Genomic DNA, 20,244 nt, shown 5'->3' with positions numbered 1-20,244 from the left:
ATCTGAAGGAGTAATAATAGAAAATGTGTTTTACATATGTCGGCATCCTGGTGGCGCTATAAAGAGCAGATGTGAAAAATTCCAGGCAAAGGTTTTTCCTTGGCCTCTAGGGAGTTGGCATACAAAGTTATCCACAGATCCGTGCAGTTAGAGGTAAAAACACTTTTGGGCCAGTTATAGCGCCACCTTGAGTCTGAGTTGAAATTGTGGCATTTCGTCCTGGGCCTAGTGGGAATGTGGGTGCACAATTTCACGGAAATCACGCGATGTGTTCATGATTTGCAGCATTTTGTTTGAAACTGAGCACTCCTGTGAACTTTGGAAGCCAATCTTAAGCAATCAGGATGGAGTGTGAGAAATGTGAAAGACCGGTTTCGTTGAATGGCTCTAGAGAGACTGTGTACCAATTTGCGTGATGTTTGGACAAAATCTGTAGGTGTACTGTGCAGAAACTTGTTTTGCACAAAGCGGCCTCCTGGTGGCGCTATAACAGGCCGTTCTGGAAAGTTTGGGGAAGAGGTTCATCGTTGGCATCCAGGGAGTGTGTGTGCAAAAGTTGGCATCGACCGGGTTAACGGTGGCCGAGATTAGCTGCTCACGGACGGACGGACACACACACACACACACACACACACGGACGGACGGACGGAGTGCAAAACATACTCTCCCCACATGCCTTCGGCCTGGTGGAGACAAAAATTAGGGAAACAAACCCAGAACTTGATAAACTGTAGGCTATAAACCCTGCAATGACGGGCCCCCTAGCAGCTCTCCCTGGGTGTTAGCTTCAGGTTGCCTCAAGCCAAACTGAACTGACTCACTGCCCCTGCAGCCTCCCTCTTATACTAGGCAAGACTATACCAAGGAACAGTTCTGTAATTGGTAACCCACTTAATCAACATCTGGCTAACCACGGCCCATGAGTTAACTTACACAATTATCTAGTTTACCTAAACCAATTCCAAAACATTTCAGAATACATTACATGCGCCACAACCTAAAGATACATAGAACACATAGGCTACCACAAGAGCTCTTGTAACAGACAGACACCCCTCCTGCTCTATAGCACTTGGTACCTTCCTCCCCTCAATCAAGAGGATAACCAGTACTGCAGGAGAGCCAGGTGCCAAACAATCATAATTAAACAAAGTACTCGTGTTCTCTTTTACAATTCACTGAGTTACAAATAATAAAAATATAAATATGCACTCATGTCTATTTCCACAGTCTTCCAAGCCGGCCGGCAAAGTTAGTTAATTGGATGCAACTGTGTAGTTTAGGTTTGTGCATTGTTCTCCATCAATGTATGTGTATAGGGCACGGGTTGCCCCGTGACATATATATTACAGGAAACTCCCATTACACTTTCCAACAAACTCCCGTAAACTCCCGAATTGTACCATCACACCTGTATATTACCGTATATTACTGTATATGCCCGCTAAACTTAAAGGTATATTCAGTGATTTCACTCAAAAAACCTTAGGTTTCGTTTTTGGCTGGGACCTAAGCCTTTCATCCAATCAGGATAGAGAGCCACAAACGAAACCTAAGGTTTTTTGACCCCCAGGGGTTAACTGGGGACAGGGAGGAACTCCTTATATGGTCAGCACACTCTATAGTAGAGAGGATTATCACAACAAAACAAAAAAATAAGTGATATTTGAATTAAGTGAAATCACTGAATATACCTTTAATACAGTGCCCATAATTGCCCGTTAACTCCTCTTTTCACGCAGTGATATATTAATGACATAGTAAAATGTTGAAAATTAGTGGTATTCCCCTTTAACCACTCAAGCATTTTGTTTATTTCCCCCCCGGAAATTGTGCCTATATGACATTCAGGGGTGGCGTGGCTAATAGGACATTTTAGGCATTATAGTAAATTAATGAGACACGTACTGTAGAATAATAAATACATCAAATATGTCACGATACTGTATAGTTGATTAACCTTCATGTAAACACAATGTATTATAATTCATTTTGGGAATTATTATTATGTTTCATGTTAACATGACGTTTCGATCTCACATGATCTTCATCAGGTCATACGCCATGTCAACATAGAAACAACTGGAATTGATATGGCATATTATGATTTTCAATCCACTCAAATCAAACAGAAACACCAGGTTTATTTAATTTTTTTTTTTTTTTTGTAAATGCATTCATGTAGTAGAACAAAGCAAACAAAAATAGAACATTTTATGTAACTTTTGGCTTCTTCTTTGTATGGAGTTTACATAGCACACATTGAATTGTCATGTGTTTACATATACCGTAACTGTAATAATTATATTTACATAGCACATTAAGTGAGTTGTCATATTTCGCGATGCATTGTGCTGTAATTCAAAATCGTCTATAGATATTTTACTTTGAAATCTTGCATACGTATGCCATCCAATCAATTAAATGTTTAATACATTTTCATGGGAGAAATGTCATTCATTAATATTCATGACCTTTGTGTAACACATGGAATGTGCTTTGTAAACCCCTGGCAAAAAAGTGTAAGTTACAACTTTTACAATATATATTGAATTATCATGTTATGTACACTTTCTTTACATATTTGTAGAAATTATTTTCATATAACTGCAGAAATGATTAGAAGAATATATTTGTTCTTCTTTCAGATGCATGTACAATATTTACATACATTCATGAGAATATAATAATACTAATTCATAAAAGCTTTGTTTTTTTGTTTTTCTTTTCATATTGCATGGAAGAAATGCCTTGCATGGCATATATTACAAAGTTGAACACTTCATACATACTGTACATGTTTCCATTAAGGCACATTGTACCTCCAATAGCGTCTGTCAACCATTTGATGTAGCAGGTTCAATAATAAAAAATAAAATAAAAAAATTATGTTTCTTATTCCCTAACCCAAAGTTCTACATTCCTTTGTTCAAGTTATATCGACAAAGTCTGTTGGTAAAGTTGATGGCTTGCCTCCACTTGATTTAACTACATAGTTGACCAGGGTCACCCAGGGCACTATAGGCCTGCTTTCCATCTACAAGTCTATTTGTAGATTGTTTTTATAAGTTCTATATTCTGATAGTAATCATTGCAATAGAATATTAGCAGGGGTCTCCCCATCTCCTCCAGCTCTTTAGTAACCAGAAAATTGAGTTTGTGATCCCAATAATTGTACCCAATCAGATGAGAGAACTCATACTCTCCTGATTAGAAAATGTATTTCTGTTTACTAAAGAGTGGAGAGAGACTCCTGTTACAGTACCACTGTATTGGAATATAAACCTTTAACTTTCAACAACAACAACAACAACAACAACAACAAATCACATATAGATACCCTCTTTAAATTAACAGCCAGGTTGTATAGTAGCCTACATCTCTGATTTTCATTTTCCAGAAGCCATATTGCGACCCTCATTTTATCCAACGCATGAATGAAATTAAACCAATCCATTAGTATATAAACTACACTCTAACCCAACTGTTCTCTTACAGTACAAGTAAAAAGCACATTTCTTTGGCAGGGCGATGTTAGTGATAAATTATAGGCCATGGTATCTGTTCTCTGGAGGCTTGACAGTTCATCAGAAAAAACAAAAACAAAAACAAAAACAGAATCTGCATAGCTTCGATTCTTCCATGAGTCATTAAATATGGTGTGACAAGTCACATTTAATCTCAATTAAACGTGATTTCCTAGTGAGTGACAATTACAGCTAAAAGACATTTGGAGAATTCACGCTGCATCTTCAGTTACTGTATTTGGCAGCTCGTTTAAGAGGAAAGGCTTTGTAGGGTTGTAACAGTGGAAGAGATAATTACAGAGTGACAGTAAGTGTTGCATTGATTAATATGGCACTTCACATGCCAGTTGTAAACTGGCTATCATTGCTGTCAATTTGCTTCGTTGCCCCATAGCTTTACAAATCAGTCGTTACTATTGTGCTAAATCTCGACAGTGGCTTTGATTTCTTAATATGTCTCTGTGACCATGTTAACCATCTTTCCAGGCCAAGAAAACCATTAAGGTCGAAGACAAGTTCAGGCAGACCAACGATTACATTTTGTGGTTTGGCTAGAAGTTTATGGAAGCAGAAATATGTTTTATTCAAGTGCAGGTACATAATTATAGGACCCCAAATCTCTGTGGTCATTGGTTAGTGACATCTGGCATGTTATGTTTTCATGACACCCCTCCCAGGTGCCACATTTCATGATTGTTAATTGCTGTAGCAGACATACACTCCTCTAAAAGTGAGTGCTACTTCCCTCTGCCAACCTGGGGAGAGTCCCAAACTGAGCTCATGCTTCCTTCAATGCATGAGGAGTGAGCAGGGCGCTTCGTATCACTTGACAGGGGAGAGTTTTCCCGGTAGGACGTAACATAACACGTTATTCCAACCAGTTTCTTTCCCATCCATCATCCATGACCAGGAGGAGGCAGTTTAGAGACCAGGATTACTCCATGTTTTTTGTGAGGGCACACAATATTACATATTGAATGAAGCTGACATTTCTACCCCAATGTGTTTCAATACAAAAAGGCCAGGCGTACAATAAATACTCTTTGGAATAGGTGGAACACATCACGACTTCAATGCCAATATGACATAAAGTCAGTTACTCTCAACACTGTCAACAATGCTGATTAGATGACAAAGTCATGAGAACAAATCAGTTGTGCGTGTTTATCTGCACACTGGTGCGATACAGGTGCTACAGTTTACAGGTGCTATATGTCACAGAGATGTTTTGGGTGCTCTGCGGGCTGCCATAGTGAGTCTAGTCTAGTTGAAGTGTCCCTGAGCGAGACACTTAAACTTAACCCTAACAGCTGGTAGATCAAAAGGCCCCTGTCTGTCTGTTTGAAAAGTCAACCCAATTCCACATGAATAGTTCTGGTCCATAAATCTTTATAGAAGCAATTTAGTCCAGAACACAGCCCGATGTGTTTAACAGCTCTATAACACACACGCAATTAAAGACATAAGATGCTCAGTATCAGTCTCAGTATCGGTTCGATACCACTACTGGCCACGTTTAATCTGATTCGATCCATTTGGCAAATGGTGTCTAAAACATCAAGTAGAAGCCAGTAACCACACTTCAGAGTAAATTCCCCAGTGATAATTGATCAAGTGTGTACAAATGTTAGCAAAATGCACCATTACGGCTCCATTTGGATACATTTGTACACTTTCAGAGTTAAACTGACACTGACTCACTGAGGATCGTACTGTGTTTGAGCTACTGCTACAGGGTGTAAAGAGAAGCAGCAGCATGCTGAAGTCATGTGGAATTATCTGTAGCCAATCAGCTGACTGCAGTCATCAAGTCGTGGAGGAATTTAAAGCTTATAAAAGGGGAAATGTTTTCTTCTTAAAAACTGTTAAAATATAAATAAATGAAAAGCAGAATCTGCATAGCTTCGATTCTTCCAAATTATCTAAAAATAGAGCTCATGTTACAAAATAAAACAAATTGCTGACATAATAGAGATATAGAGTTGGTCCACCTTTGCTACTGTATTCTCCACCATTCTGGGATGGTTCTCCACTGCAGTTTGCTTCCATTCAGCTGCAAGAGCATCAGTGAGGTCAGACAGTTCTTTCAAAAGGATAATGATTAAAGCTGCAATCCGTATTTAATGTCCTAAACCCAAGGTTTTAACCCAAGGTCTCCCACATTGGAGACCACATTTCTACCACACTAGCGAAGATATTGCTCATGTGAGCTTCTAGACAGAGCTTGTCAATATAGTAAGTTTCCTATGCCAGGGTCTCACTGGAGACATACTACTTATATTGTATTAACATATTCTACCACACACACATTGGATAAAATAACGTTGTTGTAATTCTGAAACAGGAAACGGTCTTCCACAAACCATTGCCACACAATTGGATGAACACAATTGTCTAGAATGTCATTGTATTAAGATTTCCGTTCACTGGAAGAAACGGACACCAATTAGAAACACTAATTAGAAATTGTGTCCACTAACTTTTGGCCAATTAGTGTACTTTCAGGCCCCGTGATGTCATAACGTTTATAGCCACAAAGCTTATGAATTGTACAAGCATACACGCCAACAACAATTTGCACCTTAAAGTGTAAAAATACTCTTTCTTTGAAAGCATCCGATTGTTTTATCTAAAACATTTTGAATGGAACCAAGACTAAAAAAAACAACAACAAAAAAACATTGTTGTAATATACAAGAAGCTTATTACACCGATGAGGGTGTCATGTCAAGTAACAGTTTTCAGCTAAGCTCAAGTCCTTTCTTCACCTCCCAATAATTTATCACAGTACCACAAACGACGTGAACCGACGTTCTGACAGAAGGACCACAAGTAAAACGAGATATGTCCAGATGTCCGGGCACGGTCTCTTTGAGAATGGATCTTCCCCCCCTCTCTCCTCTCACTCTCACTTTCTCTCTCTCACTCTTACTTTCTCTCTCTCTCTCTCTCTCTCACAGACGCGCTCGTGCACACAGTCACACACACACACGCGCACACGTACACGCACACGCGCACACACACACACACACACACACACACACACACACACACACACACACACACACACACACACACACACACACACGTGGGTGGGGTTGCCGGGGTCGTTGGGGTCAGTTTGCAGAGCGCCCTGTCCTGTTGCTTCGGGGAAAGCGGTGAACTTTGAGGTGTTTGGACAGGTGATCGCTGCGGGCAAACTTCTTCTCACAGACGATGCACTGGTACGGTTTCACTCCGGAGTGAGAGCGCCGGTGCCTGGACAACTCGTCCGACCGTGAGAACCTATCAAAATAAATTAAGGGGCATTAGATTAATCGGAGGAAGAAAAAAAGGAATACATTTTTATTTCTACAAGACACGAAGACACGCATGCGGTTTTAGGTTGCTCTGAATTCCTGCTCATTCTTGAAACAACCAATCAGAAATGAAGCACCAGGAATGCTTTAGATCTTGTTTAAGTCGCTCTGACTAAATGAAGCATCGGCTGGTTCCCATATATATATAGGACTAATGGAAATCATTTGTCAGAATATATAGTATTTTGTGTAGAATATATATTATGCTTTCAGGTGTGCAATTAGTTAGAAATGTACCCATATATTTTCACCAATAAATCCTCTATCAAAAAGAAAATTTAGTTCATCAATCTGCAAGTTTCTCCCATGTGGGACACCAAAGCTCTACCACTGCTGGAAGAGGGAATCCCCACTTGGCCAGGGGAGACATTGAGCTTAAGGCAGTACTACACACACATATACATATACACACATATGTGTGTGTGTGTGTGTGTGTGTGTGTGTGTGTGTGTGTGATTTATATATATATAACTCATACACTAAATATAATCACACTCCCCGTCTCCACCATACAACTTAGTCAGAATAATGTTTTGTTCTTTAAAACTAGTTCTGGCTTGCAACTTCAGACATTGCACATGGTCCCTACCGTAGAGCGAGGTAAAGCTTAGATAACACGGAACCGAGATCAAAGACAGGCCGTCTTTCTACTATTCAAAACATTCACCGTTACGTCAGGAGTTGCATGTTGGGGTAATGGGAGAGGTGCGTGTGTATTAACTTGTGCCTGGTCTCAGGGAAGTTAACACGTCCATTCCGGATTTAGCCGTGGACACCACATGTGCGCCGTAAATCCGAGACGGGGGTCTATTCCTGATCTGGCCTGTGTGACCACAGAACAAACTACATGCACATGATGGCACGATGGCAAACCACTTTGTGTGTGTGTGTGTGTGTGTGTGTGTGTGTGTGCGTGCGTGTGGGTGGGTGCACTGTGCGCGTAGCATTTGAGAAATAGACATTAGTGAGGACTGTTTTTTTTAGTGTTAGGCCTTAAAAACCAAGGTTGGGTTTAGGGTTAGGTTTAAGCATTAGAGGTTAGGTTTAGTGGGTTAGGGTTGGAATTATGCCTGAATTATACTTTGTATGCGAGTGTCGCACCGCATGCCAAAAATATCAGATTTACAAGCTTGTAGAATTGCTATTTTTGTATTTAGGTTGATGTCTTCATAAGTATAGAAATACAAACGTGTTTGTGTGTGTGTGTGCGGGCGCATGCAACCGTGCATGTGGGTTTGTCTGCCAGTGGTGTGTGTATCTTGGTGCGTTAGTTAAAGTGTAACGCTCAGTTGAATGTGTAAATCTATAACCCATATTGGTTCGTTCACACACAGCAGCATGAGGCCCACTTCTCATGAAGGTGATAATTCACAGAGAAGTAGAAATATCGCTCGCACTTATTCACAGACGTGGGATTTCACAAGAGGCCCGTTTATCTTTCTAAAGGCCAGCAGTAAAAACGTGTATCCAAATGAATTGGGGTGATTGGGGAGATAAGCGATGTGGCTAATGGGACGCGCGGCGATGGAATTTGAACTGATGTGACACCGTTTCGTTTTCTGAGAGCGCGTTTGCCTTTGTCTCGGCCAAGGTGGCTGTCCAGCGGTCAGTGAGATTTATAGCCAAGAGGGTTGCCGGTTCAATTTCCGAGATGGAAAGTTAAATTCCAACCAGGTCTGTGCTAACTGAACTATGTCTATGTACCCTCTAATATCCTCAGTGTAGATTTAACCCGGAGAGTCTACAGATGGAACCAAATGGACCTGTACGGCTGTATTTGGCTCCTGCAGAGCAACTGACTGACAGTGGAAGTATTGCAGAACAGTAGCTGCTGCTAAGGTAGTAGCTGATGGAAATCCAAATATACAATAACCATCCCTTTCAGTGCAAAACTAATCTATTAACTAAATCTATTCATAATAATACTTAAGTGAGGCTGCTGATTATGTTTATGAGCACATCTTGAGCCATTTCAGATAAAACTTGACATCTTCACCAATATTACATGTACAAGTACAAGTAGATCACGTGTTTTGATATTTTTCACTGTTATCACTACAGTTATCACTACAGCCACAGAATATAAAAGGAATTCTGGACCAAATGACAGACATTATCGTCTCTAACAAGAACATGTACCTCGGGTCCCAGGAACAAAAATGCTCCTAATGTATTATACTGTATGTCAAATAGGGGGTCCTTGAGATTAAAAAGATGAAAAGAATCACTGCAGTCGTTTGTTGATTTAGTACTGATGGAGCACTGATGCAGAACAAAAGGGGACTAAGGGCCGATTCATACTCCTATTTTAGAGCCGAATAAAAGTCGGTTCGGCGCTGTAGAGCCTACAATGTGACGTCCTAAAGTCGGCTCTTCGGTGCTACTGAAAGTTTCTGACGAGCCGAAATCATTTCGACACTACAACGCCGAAACAGCAGTAAAATAGGAGTATGAATCGGTCATTATGCTGTCTTTAACAATTGTCGTCCCTTTGCTATGCTGAGGAAGACGTCTTTGAGTACGAGTGCTGGACGCTGGGAAGAAAAATGCAACAGGAGTCTCCAAGTCTGGAGACTGTGTAGGTTAACAGATGTGGCTGAAACCAGAGGTTTAAATAGTGTGTGTGTGTGTGTGTGTGTGTGTGGGGGGGGGGGGGTCCAGTGGTTTTAAGGGTTAACAGGAGCTTTCCGTCAACAGCGGGGAGGGCGTGTCACATCACAAACTGTACCGTACATTTTGAGACTGTCACACACACACAGGCATGTGGGCGCACAACATGCCCCCATACCGCACGCGCACACACGCGCGCGCACACACACACACACACACACACACTCACACACACACACACACACACACACACACACACACACACACACACACACACACACACACACACACACACACACACACACACCACACCCTAAAGCTGATGCTGTTCCATATCAGCTTCATGCTGAGACATGATAGAAAGCATGTACGGTTATTACACTGACTCAACCTGGGCTGGGGCCCAAATATAACAAATATAACATACCACAGCACCTAACCCCAACTCTCTGAAGCTAATGTATTGATGTCTTGTGCAAATACACACCAGGAGTGTTCTTCAAATCCATGACATGCCGAAGATTGATCATGTGGGGCAATTCTCTTCTCACCGATTCTGTCTCTTTCGATCTCAAACCCCCCCCCCCTCCCCCTCCCACCCTCTCTCTCTCTCTCTCTCTCTCTCTCTCTCTCTCTCCCCCTCTCTAAAGTGGTCTCTCAACTCTCAGAAGGGTCAATGAGTGCATATTTGTAGGGTTCGGGGTAGGGGAGTGGGGGGTGGGTGGGAACTTGAGCTTGATAGTTGATGTTTTCTCTGCCTCTAGACTGTGGTTGTCCCCTGGGGTAACGTTAGTGTGGGCGCAGAACATGCACGCACACACCACACACACACACACACACACACACACACACGGTTTTGTCCTAGCTTGTCGCAGCCTACAGAACGTACAGTTACTTGAAGCATCATGTAGGAGGTGAAGCGATCGCTGTGTGGAGTGAGCGATCCAACTCTAGGAATAAAATCTGTAGACCATATTAATACTATATTGCTTGGAGTTGTTCTTGTGCTTTCCATTAAGACATTTAGACCCCGGTGTTGTTGAGTAGCACACCTACTGGTTGACAGCCTGTAGTACAGCCTGAAGCTCATACGCACCACTCCCCCCAGACCAAGCATCTAAGCATCTACTCCTATAGGCCAAGAGGGAACCCCCTCATTTGAACCCCCTCTTTGCCTAGCAGTAGGTGTTTGGTCTCCCACCACCAGTACATGTTATTGTCTGATCACAGCTTAGGCCACGTATTGCACAGAAGCTCCCCCAGAGTTAGTGTCGAAGTGTCCTTGATCAAGACACTGAACCCCTAATTGCTCCTGATGTGCTGGTTGGTGCCTTGCATGGTTTCCGCTGCCATCGGTGTATGAATGTGCGTGTGAATGGGTGAATGTAATGCACAATCTATGTAAAGCGCCTTGGATAAAGGTGCTATATAAATGCACCATTTACCATTTAAGCACAGACCATTTTGTCCACTAATGGATATATCGTTGCTGTCGGGAGGAAACCGCCTATCTTCATTTTTGAGCACTTTTGTTGTGTCTGTGTGTTGTTTAGAACCTATTGAACCAATGGAAAGTAGCAAAGAATGCTTTGGACAAAACCTCTTAACTCCACTGGACCTTCAAACTGTCGGCCGCTAAAGCAACGAACTCCATCACCTCTCCCCCTCTCATGCAAAGTAATTGACAATACACAATATATAAAGTCAACACCAACTACAGTAAGATGAGGCATGCAGTATTGCTTTCTTTTCTAAATAAGTTTTCTTAATTTCCTGAAAAATCTATATTTTCCAAAAATGAACATTTTGGAGTTAGGTAGTTTCTTCCCGACAGCAGAGATACATTTATAGGATTCATTTTGTATAAACCTTTTCTCCAAGCTCATAAAAATGTTACCAAACCTGCTAAATAATAAATGAGTCAATATTGGCTAAGCATCGCTGAGCCGTTAAGAAGACATGAGTGTTCGATTTGACCTTTCAAACCAATTTGCACGTTGAATGCATTCAAATGTAATGAAAACTGAACTTTGAAAGAAACATAACAGCATTGTGGAATGTGGTTTGTATTAAATTAATAGAAAACAATGGTTTCCTCAAAGACCAAACAATGAGCAATGAGACATAATTGATAAACTAAACATGCCAGAACACTGATAGGGTCCTCGGTCTGTTTGTCTCATTCTGCAATAATCTTGTTCGACCAAGTATGTGTAGTGTGTACACATTTCAGGTAAACATTGTTATGTAATGCCTGGCTGCAATAAAGCCACTTTCACGTGTCTTCTTTATTTAAACAGAAGCATTGTTTCAGCGGTGAGTCCGTCAGTGACATTGACTTATGGAATCACACATGTAGGGTCAAATCCCAGTTGAGCCTTTCCTATTGTCTGTCTCCCCTACACTGTATCCCTTTCAGATGTTCTACTGTCTGTCTCTCCCACACGGTCTCCCTCTATAACAAAAAAAAAAACATCGCATGGATGCACCTGGGACGTATCCTCAGTGATGTATCCTGAGATCAACGGGGTTTCGGGTCTCGCAACATCATACCCCTCACTCAGGCGACCCAGCCGGGAGTGATCAAGTCCCGACTTACGTCCCAGTAGCTACCCTCAATCAGTCCCACTAGGGAAAAACCAGGGGCACACAATCCGTTGGAACTACTCCAGAACTACTCTGCCAGGGCTGGGACGTACACTTCTGGCACATGGAGGGACTAGGCTCTGTGGGTTGTCTCCTGTCCGGGCCCCTCCTACGTCTCACCAGGTCCACTCCTGCTCTCACCAGAGCGAGGACCTGTGCGTTGCACCAGAGTCCCAGCACCAGACAGTTCATTCAGGAGTGGTGGGCAATGGTTCCGCAGGGTCATGGTACTGCGGTTCTGCTTGCTGCTTGCATGGCCCTCCTAAAGGCCTCACCGAGGGTTGTTGGGCTTCCTCCTCACGGAGGACACAGGCTGGGGCACTAACCCATACTGCTCACCGGTTGCCGTCTACATTCCGGCTGTCACCCGTCTCTCCGGTGGTCACCAGACTATACCTGGTTGTCACATAGTCTATTCCTATGAGTCACTATAAATAGAAGAACTATAACAAAAAACATTGCATGGATGCACCTGGGACGTATCCTCAGTGATGTAACCTGAGGTCAACGGGGTTTCGGGTCTCGCAACATCATACCCCTCACTCAGGCGACCCAGCCGGGAGTGATCAAGTCCCGACTTACGTCCCAGTAGCTACCCTCAATCAGTCCCATTAGGGAAAAACCAGGGCCACACAATCCGTTGGAACTACTCCAGAACTACTCTGCCAGGGCTGGGACGTACACTTCTGGCACATGGAGGGACTAGGCTCTGTGGGTTGTCTCCTGTCCGGGCCCCTCCTACGTCTCACCAGGTCCACTCCTGCTCTCACCAGAGCGAGGACCTGTGCGTTGCACCAGAGTCCCAGCACCAGACAGTTCATTCAGGAGTGGTGGGCAATGGTTCCGCAGGGTCATGGTACTGCGGTACCACACTGTCTGTCTCTCAGCTTTCCCACTGTCTGTGTCTCCTACACTGTCAAATGTCCTACTGTCTCTTTCTATAAAGGAGAACTCAAAACAGTTAGTTGACAAAGAAGCAAAGTCCAATTTAGACTTCCTCGTATGACAGTGCTGCATACTGAAAATAGCCGATCGACAAGCTCACAGCGCATCGTGTTACGACGCTCTGTGAGCTTGTCGACGGATATTTTTGGCACACAACACTGTTCTACGACAGAGTATGAACAAGGCAGAAGCCAGTGGCAAGCCTATGATGTCATCGGTCACTCACTCACACACTCTCACACACACACGCGCGCGCACACACGTTCACGCACGCACGCACACGCTGTTGTCACATGCAGTAAACCTGAACACTGTCCATCATCGAGCCCACATCAAAGTTTGCATGCAGGTCTGCGCTCAGGACTGTGCTTTGATGTGGACTATTTGACTGTGTGCTTTGATGAGGAAGCAGGTAGTGAGTGTGTGTCCATCCATTTGTTTATGTGTATATATGCTCTTTTATGTGTTTACATTTACTTTTGTCTGTGCCACACATACAATAAATGTGCGGAAAAAGTGATGCAGGTGTATGAGAAACAACAGTCTGTGTGTGTGTGTGTGTGTGTGTGTGTGTGTGTGTGTGTGCGTGTGTGTGTGAGTGACTGTGTGAATGTGTGAGTGTGTGACTGTGAGAGAGAGAGAGAGAGAGAGAGAGAGGAGAATGTACAGTAAGTAGGAACACCTTTAAGTGATTTTGACAGTAGGCCTATGTGTCACAGCAGGTTGTGTGCTTGAGTCCAGCCATTTGAATTCCTCAAGCTCTATTTACTCCAGTAGCGACAACACATGAGCTTCTCATGTTACCAGAGACTAAAGGCATACAGTTCCCCTCCCTCCCTACCTCTCGCTCCCTCTATACCCCTGTCCCTACCTCTAAGTCTAAACCCTCCCTCCCTACCTCTCGCTCCCTCTATACCCCTGTCCCTACCTCTAAAACCTCCCTCCCTACCTCTCGCTCCCTCTATACCCCTGTCCCTACCTCTCGCTCCCTCTATACCCCTGTCCCTACCTCTAAGTCTAAACCCTCCCTCCCTACCTCTCGCTCCCTCTATACCCCTGTCCCTACCTCTAAAACCTCCCTCCCTACCTCTCACTCCCTCTATACCCCTGTCCCTACCTCTCGTTCCCTCTATACCCCTGTCCCTACCTCTAAGTCTAAACCCTCCCTCCCTACCTTCGCTCCCTCTATACCCCTGTCCCTACCTCTAAACCCTCCCTCCCTACTTCTCGCTCCCTCTATACCCCTGTCCCTACCTCTAAACCCTCCCTCCCTACCTCTCACTCCCTCTATACCCCTGTCCCTATACCTCTAAACCCTCCCAACCTACCTCTCGCTCCCTCTATACCCCTGTCCCTACCTCTCGCTCCCTCTATACCCCTGTCCCTACCTCTCGCTCCCTCTATACCCCTGTCTCTACCTCTAAACCCTCGTCCCTAGACCTCTCGCTCCCTCACGGAGGAGAGCAGCTACAGTACACTGAGTACAGCAGGTCCTCCACGGGGGTGGAGAGGGGAGGAGGAGAAGGCAAGAGATCATCTCAGCAGGTTTGAGCTAAAAAATAACTAGATATTCCCACACTTCCAGCAGGCCAAGGAATAACCGGCAATATGGTGACAAGTTGCTTTATGTTTTGGCCTATAACATATTAACATAGGTCAGGCAGTATATGATTCCTTGGATCATGACACAGTCTTTTCTTTTTGCTACTGTCGTCTGATATCATTCATGGATCGTTCAGATTTTTCGGATTCCATTGTGTGATTGGCTACGATTGCCTTCCGAATTTAGCAAAAAAGGACCTGTTGTACCCCAATGCGATTTCACTGATACCAACAAGAGCAAACAGGGTTTAGATACACTTTGCCTTGACAATTATTGGTGGGCGGGCCACCCCTGGGTAGGCAACCCAGCCTGGCAGAGATCTGTGCTCCGATAAGCACATATTTCTAGTTTTAAATTGAACTCTGAGAGTATTTACATACAAATGTGGATAAATTCACACTAAGAATTGTTTCAGTGCATGTAAAGGTAAAGGTTACATATCACAAGACTAGACTGCAAGCCCTTTTTGTGTCCCGTTTGTTCTCTGTGTGTGTTTTAGTAAATGTCAGCTTGTTTTACATTATGTTGTCACCTGGCTGACACATTTAAATGGCAGCGTGGGATTTGTACACACAGGTAATTTAACTCTGTGGTGCACAAATGGCCGTTTCTTACACGGTGACCTTTCCGATGGTGCTGTGTATAATGCATTAGCCACAATAGAATGTCACGGACTGGCATGGCATAGGCTTTATGGACCAGTGACCGGCCAAGTTAATTAATTGATACAGACACAAAATAAACAATACAACAAACAATAAAACACGATTCATGTTAAACTAAGCCTTTTTACACTCTCCCTCTCAGCTTTCCTAATGTCTATCTCTCCTACACTATCTCCCTCCCATGGCCAGCTTTCCTATACTGTCTATCTCTCAGATCTCCTACACTATCTCCCTCCTAGCTTTCCTACTGTCTATCTCTCCTACACTTTCTCCCTCCTAGCTTTCCTACTGTCTATCTCTCCTACACTATCTCCCTCCCATGGCCAGCTTTCCTACTGTATCTCTCCTACACAAAAAAACAAAACATGAGGTCCCCACTGTGTGCAGATAGGATGGTTCTGCACACAGTGGGGACCTCATGTTTTGTGTTTTTGTGTTATGTGCTCTGTGTTGTTTTTGATGTGGGTGTTGAACTGTTGAACAGATTGTGAAGACAAATATCCTTCGGGACAATAAAGATTATTATTATTATTATTATTACACTAGTATCTCCCTCCTAGCTTTCCTACTGCCTATCTCTCCTACAATGTTTCCCTCTCAGCTTTCCTACTGTCTATCAAACCTACACGGTTTCCCTCTCAGCTTTCCTACTGTCTATCTCTCCTACACTGTCTCCCTCTCAGTTTTCCTACTGTCTATCTCTCCTACACTGTCTCCCTCTCAGTTTTCCTACTGTCTATCTCTCCTACACTGTCTCCCTCTCAGTTTTCCTACCGTCTGATTTTCCTGGATGTCCCACCATGTCTTTGGTCAAATGGTTACAGCCTCTGTGAGGCTGATGGATGGAGTGATGAGTTGTACAGTGTTCTGGTTATATTAACCCACAAGGACATGATTCAACAGCATAAGCGGTTTGATTTAGTTGCCAAGTTGACAAGATTTAAATAATTGTGAAATATTTGTTGTTTTTGGATCAATTCATTGGCGCCACAAAATGACCTCCCTTTATTGGGGGGCTCAATAAACCTATTTCTATCCAAAACATCATCCATACTGTTGGAGCATCATCAAACAGTGCATAGCTGTGGTAGGCCCGATGCCAGCACACTCAGCTGTACTATACCACAGGGCTTGGAAATTAACCAGAAATATAACACTTAGAACCAATAAACCGACTTAATTTGGCTCAAGAAGGTTATGAATAATCGAGAATCCGTTGTCCCCTTATATATATACATCCAATATTCATTTTCTAATCGACTAAATTCATTAGTCTGATTAACAACTCAACCCTGTTAATTATAATTTGTTTGTACAACGGTGGCGTGCGCTACTATACAGCAGTACTAACCCAGGGCTACATTTAGAACAGGAGTGCATTGTGCATGGGGCAGATAGTGGCCCAGCTGGACCAGGGTTGGTTACATGTGGAGTAGATGTAAAACAGCTGCAGCTGTGATGATGCCACTGTCATCCCACCATCCACCCAGCTGGCTGTTACCGGGGGCAACCCAGGCCACTGATAAGGCCTGGCACAGCTGCAGGACTTACTGCTGAGCAGAGCACAACTTATCTGATACCCCCTCCCTTCACACAGAATGGGGGGGGGGGAAACTGCAGAGCATTGCAATGGCAGTAGCGGGTAAAAAAAGAAAAAAAACAACAACTCATAAACGTGGTTTATAGACTAATCTTTGGAAGCAGGATACAGGATTTCCGACTGAGATGATGTGTGTCTGACGAATGACAGAACCACATCAAACTCGTTTGGGGACCATCTAGACTCGAGAACCCTGTCAAAAACAAAAACCCCTGGAGGGATGTAGTAACGGGGTGCCCCCTCCGCCCACACAAACATTGACAGTGAGTACTTGTCCCAGACTCCCAGGGCCCAGAATTTGGTGCCACACTACGTTGAGGAATAGTGGACTATCCCATCTTCAATAGAACAAAAATGGATGGATCCTCCGCAGATGGATCATATTGAATTAGCAGGCCACAAAGGTCTGCCAAAGTAAAAGAGTAACTAATAAATACTTTGAACTTCATACTGCAACAGGCCAGTTGTGTGTGTGTGTGTGTGTGTGTGTGTGTGTGTGTGTGTGTGTGTGTGTGTGTGTGTGTGCGTGTGTGTGTGCGTGTGTGTGTGTGTGAGGCACAGAGAGCATATATCAAGTTGTTGCAGACGGAGAACAAACAAGTGTGGGTCTGCCAACGCGGTGCAAAGTCTGAATGAAACTTCAAAAGCCTCCCTATCTAATCTACAACTCCTGCCATGGCAGGAAAAATACACCGATAGCACAGTTACACGACCAGAACAAATTATTACCTCAAGTCCAATTTATACCTTGGCGTACGACGGTGCCACTCAACAAAAACAGGAGAAAACCACTTTTAGTGCATGCTAACCATAGTCCTAACCGTAGCGGAACCGTTTTTTGGGTGTGCTACTGCTATCCATACCTATCTTAAAGTCATTACCATAAACACCTTTGTCAAATGGTGCGATATAGACCCATTTGAGGTACCTAAATTATACTAAAGAACCAGCAGGGAACTGCTAAAGAACTAATACAGGGACTTTTGTATGACTGGTGCTATTACGGTGCTATATAGCACCTCAACGACTCCAAACAACCACTGAGGAATCGCTGAAGAACTAATAATTTTGTGTGTAAGCAGAGCATTTATTTATTTGCTCTTTAAATGTTTCAACAGTCTTCCTCAGGCAAAAACTAAACAATATTTGACCAGGGAAGACCATTTTGGGCCTAATCATTGCAAACAAAGGTAGCTTTTAATTCCAGATTAGATTTTTTTCATCCTTCCATGAGTTATTGCTACACATGTGTTTTGCGTACAGTCTGTCTTATCTGTCAATAGAAGAAGCTGATAGCCCTGTTGACCTGGATGTATAGACTTTAGATAAATGCGCTGACGCACGTGAACGTGATTTTGATGTATTTGATGCACTCTTGGTTAGAGTGCCGTCCAGTTCACTGGAAGGTTGCATTCGGGCTATTAACATGGAAGGCCATAGCAAAACGAAGAGTGGCTGTCATACATGCTTACACACACCCATCAATTGTTTCAAGTGCCTGATTTGTCATGCGAGAATTTGGATTTATTTTATCATGCATTTCATTGAAAACAAAACAAAAAACAAATCAAAACAAGCGTGGCTCCCATGTGGATCTACTGTATAGGACCTCATGTGGCTATAGCCTCAGGTTTCAGCCTGATCTGACCACCATTGACTTCCATTACAAAATTAAATAACAAAAAACATATGAATAGGGGGAAAAAACTTGAAATTTGGCGACGGTTATTTTCCAGACAGACAAACACACGCATGGACAGATCCGCTTCTAGGCCTCTTGCCTCCTACAGAGCCACGCCGTAACAAATCTGCCAATTTAACTCAGAGACTAAACTAAACTAGTTCAGTTGGCAGTCAGTAACTATCCCTATCTGAATCACAACTCATGCACAGATTCACTGATGCTCACCTCCAGCCGCAGCCTGGCCACGTGCAAGCAAAGGGTTTCTCTCCTGTGTGTCTCCTCAGGTGGGCTTTTAGGTGGCTGCTCTTGGTGTACATTTTATTGCAGGCGGGGAACGAGCACTTGTGCATTTTGATAAGGTCCGCTACAGAGCTCTTCTGGTACTTCTGGCCTCCGATGAGGAACCCCGTGGCGGAGCCTCCTCCGACCCCGGCTTCTCCCAGGCCCATGGGTTTTGCAGCGATTGGCACCGGTGCGATCCGGACAAACTTGGACGATCCGGCGGTTCCGGGCGTGCTGGTGAGGTTGCCAGGGGACACCAACTGAGGCACCAAGGCAAAGGTCTGCCCCTGGATATTAACGAGGAGCTGGGCTATTTTGATGTCCGAGGGGGTCTGGGCCGCTTGGGGAGGCGGCTGCTGGGTGACAGGGCTGGACACGGCACTGGGGCTGGGTTCTTGTTTGATCTGTATGGGCTGGATCTGTAATATGACCGGCATGCCGGATGTAGCGCCCGAACCCTCTACGGAGACTGCCGGGGATGAACAGTTCTCCTGTTTAATTCCATCCATAACGTCACTATCTGAACTAGCAGGACTAGAACTATAATCCGCGACTGGCGCAGCGTTGTCCGCTTCAGTCCTCGATGACAAATGTTTGGCCTCTGCGAAGTGGGAGGAGTCTGGAGAGTGTGCGCCACACGCCACCGGGACGGTCTGATCGGAGCTCTCTGGCGCCGCGCCGGCGTCTCCGGCTACCGTCCACGGGCTCTCCGCCTCCTCCGACGCCGGCGACATCCCTCCGTCGCTCCCCTCCTCCTCCTTTATGTCCTCCATGTTCTCCTCCAGGAACTCCTCGATCTCCTCCAGCGTGGGCTGGAAGAGCTGGTGGAGCTGATGGAGCTCCTCCAAGAACACAGGGAACTCGTAGCCATCTTCCTTGGCCTGCTGCTGCAGGAGGCTGAGCCGCTGCTCCCTCCTGGCCTCCCATGCCAGGCCCATCGGCAGCAGAGGGGAGGATGCCGGGGCAGAGGGTGGCTGGGAGGAAGACGGAGGAGCAGAGAGAGTGACGTTTCCGCCGCCCAAAGAGGAGGCGAGCGAGGACTGCGACAGGAGGAGGTCCAACAGGCAGTCGTTGTGGCTCTCCCTGCCTGAGGAGCCGCTCCCACAACTCCTGCTGTCGTAGCCGGAGCCCAGGAAGTGCACCGAGGAGGACGAGGACTCCGGGCTGGAGCCCAGGAAGTGAAGCGAGGATGACGAGGAGGACTCCGGGCTGGAGCAGAGCGACGAGCAGGGGCTGGACGACTCGCTCAGGTCATCCTCCGAGGCAAACGGCGACGCAGAGAGTGCCGCCCCCTGGTGGAGGTGGTGGTGGTGGTGGTAGATG

The 20,244-nt window shown here is 44.5% G+C and overlaps 1 protein-coding gene across 3 annotated transcripts in view; it reads right to left on the bottom strand.

Annotated features, from left to right (window-relative positions):
• Positions 1-2,146: 2,146 nt before the first annotated feature.
• Positions 2,147-20,244, bottom strand: part of LOC310861240 (uncharacterized protein) — a 20,089-nt gene continuing 1,991 nt past the window's right edge. For all 3 annotated transcript variants that reach the window (XM_083768629.1, XM_083768631.1, XM_083768630.1), the window contains 2 exons: positions 18,865-20,244; positions 2,147-6,812 (listed from right to left, as the gene is read on the bottom strand). The exon at positions 18,865-20,244 is cut by the window's right edge. In XM_083768629.1, the coding sequence (XP_083624755.1) occupies positions 6,644-6,812; positions 18,865-20,244 (1,549 nt within the window). In that variant the 3' untranslated portion in view covers positions 2,147-6,643. The remainder of the gene's footprint in view (positions 6,813-18,864) is intronic.

This window comes from Protomyctophum parallelum, assembly GCF_964188405.1.
Source record: "Protomyctophum parallelum genome assembly, chromosome: 7".
NCBI classification, from domain to species: domain Eukaryota; kingdom Metazoa; phylum Chordata; class Actinopteri; order Myctophiformes; family Myctophidae; genus Protomyctophum; species Protomyctophum parallelum.
The sequence above is the reverse complement of the archived record's forward strand: the minus strand, read 5'-3'. Positions and strand labels throughout refer to the sequence as shown.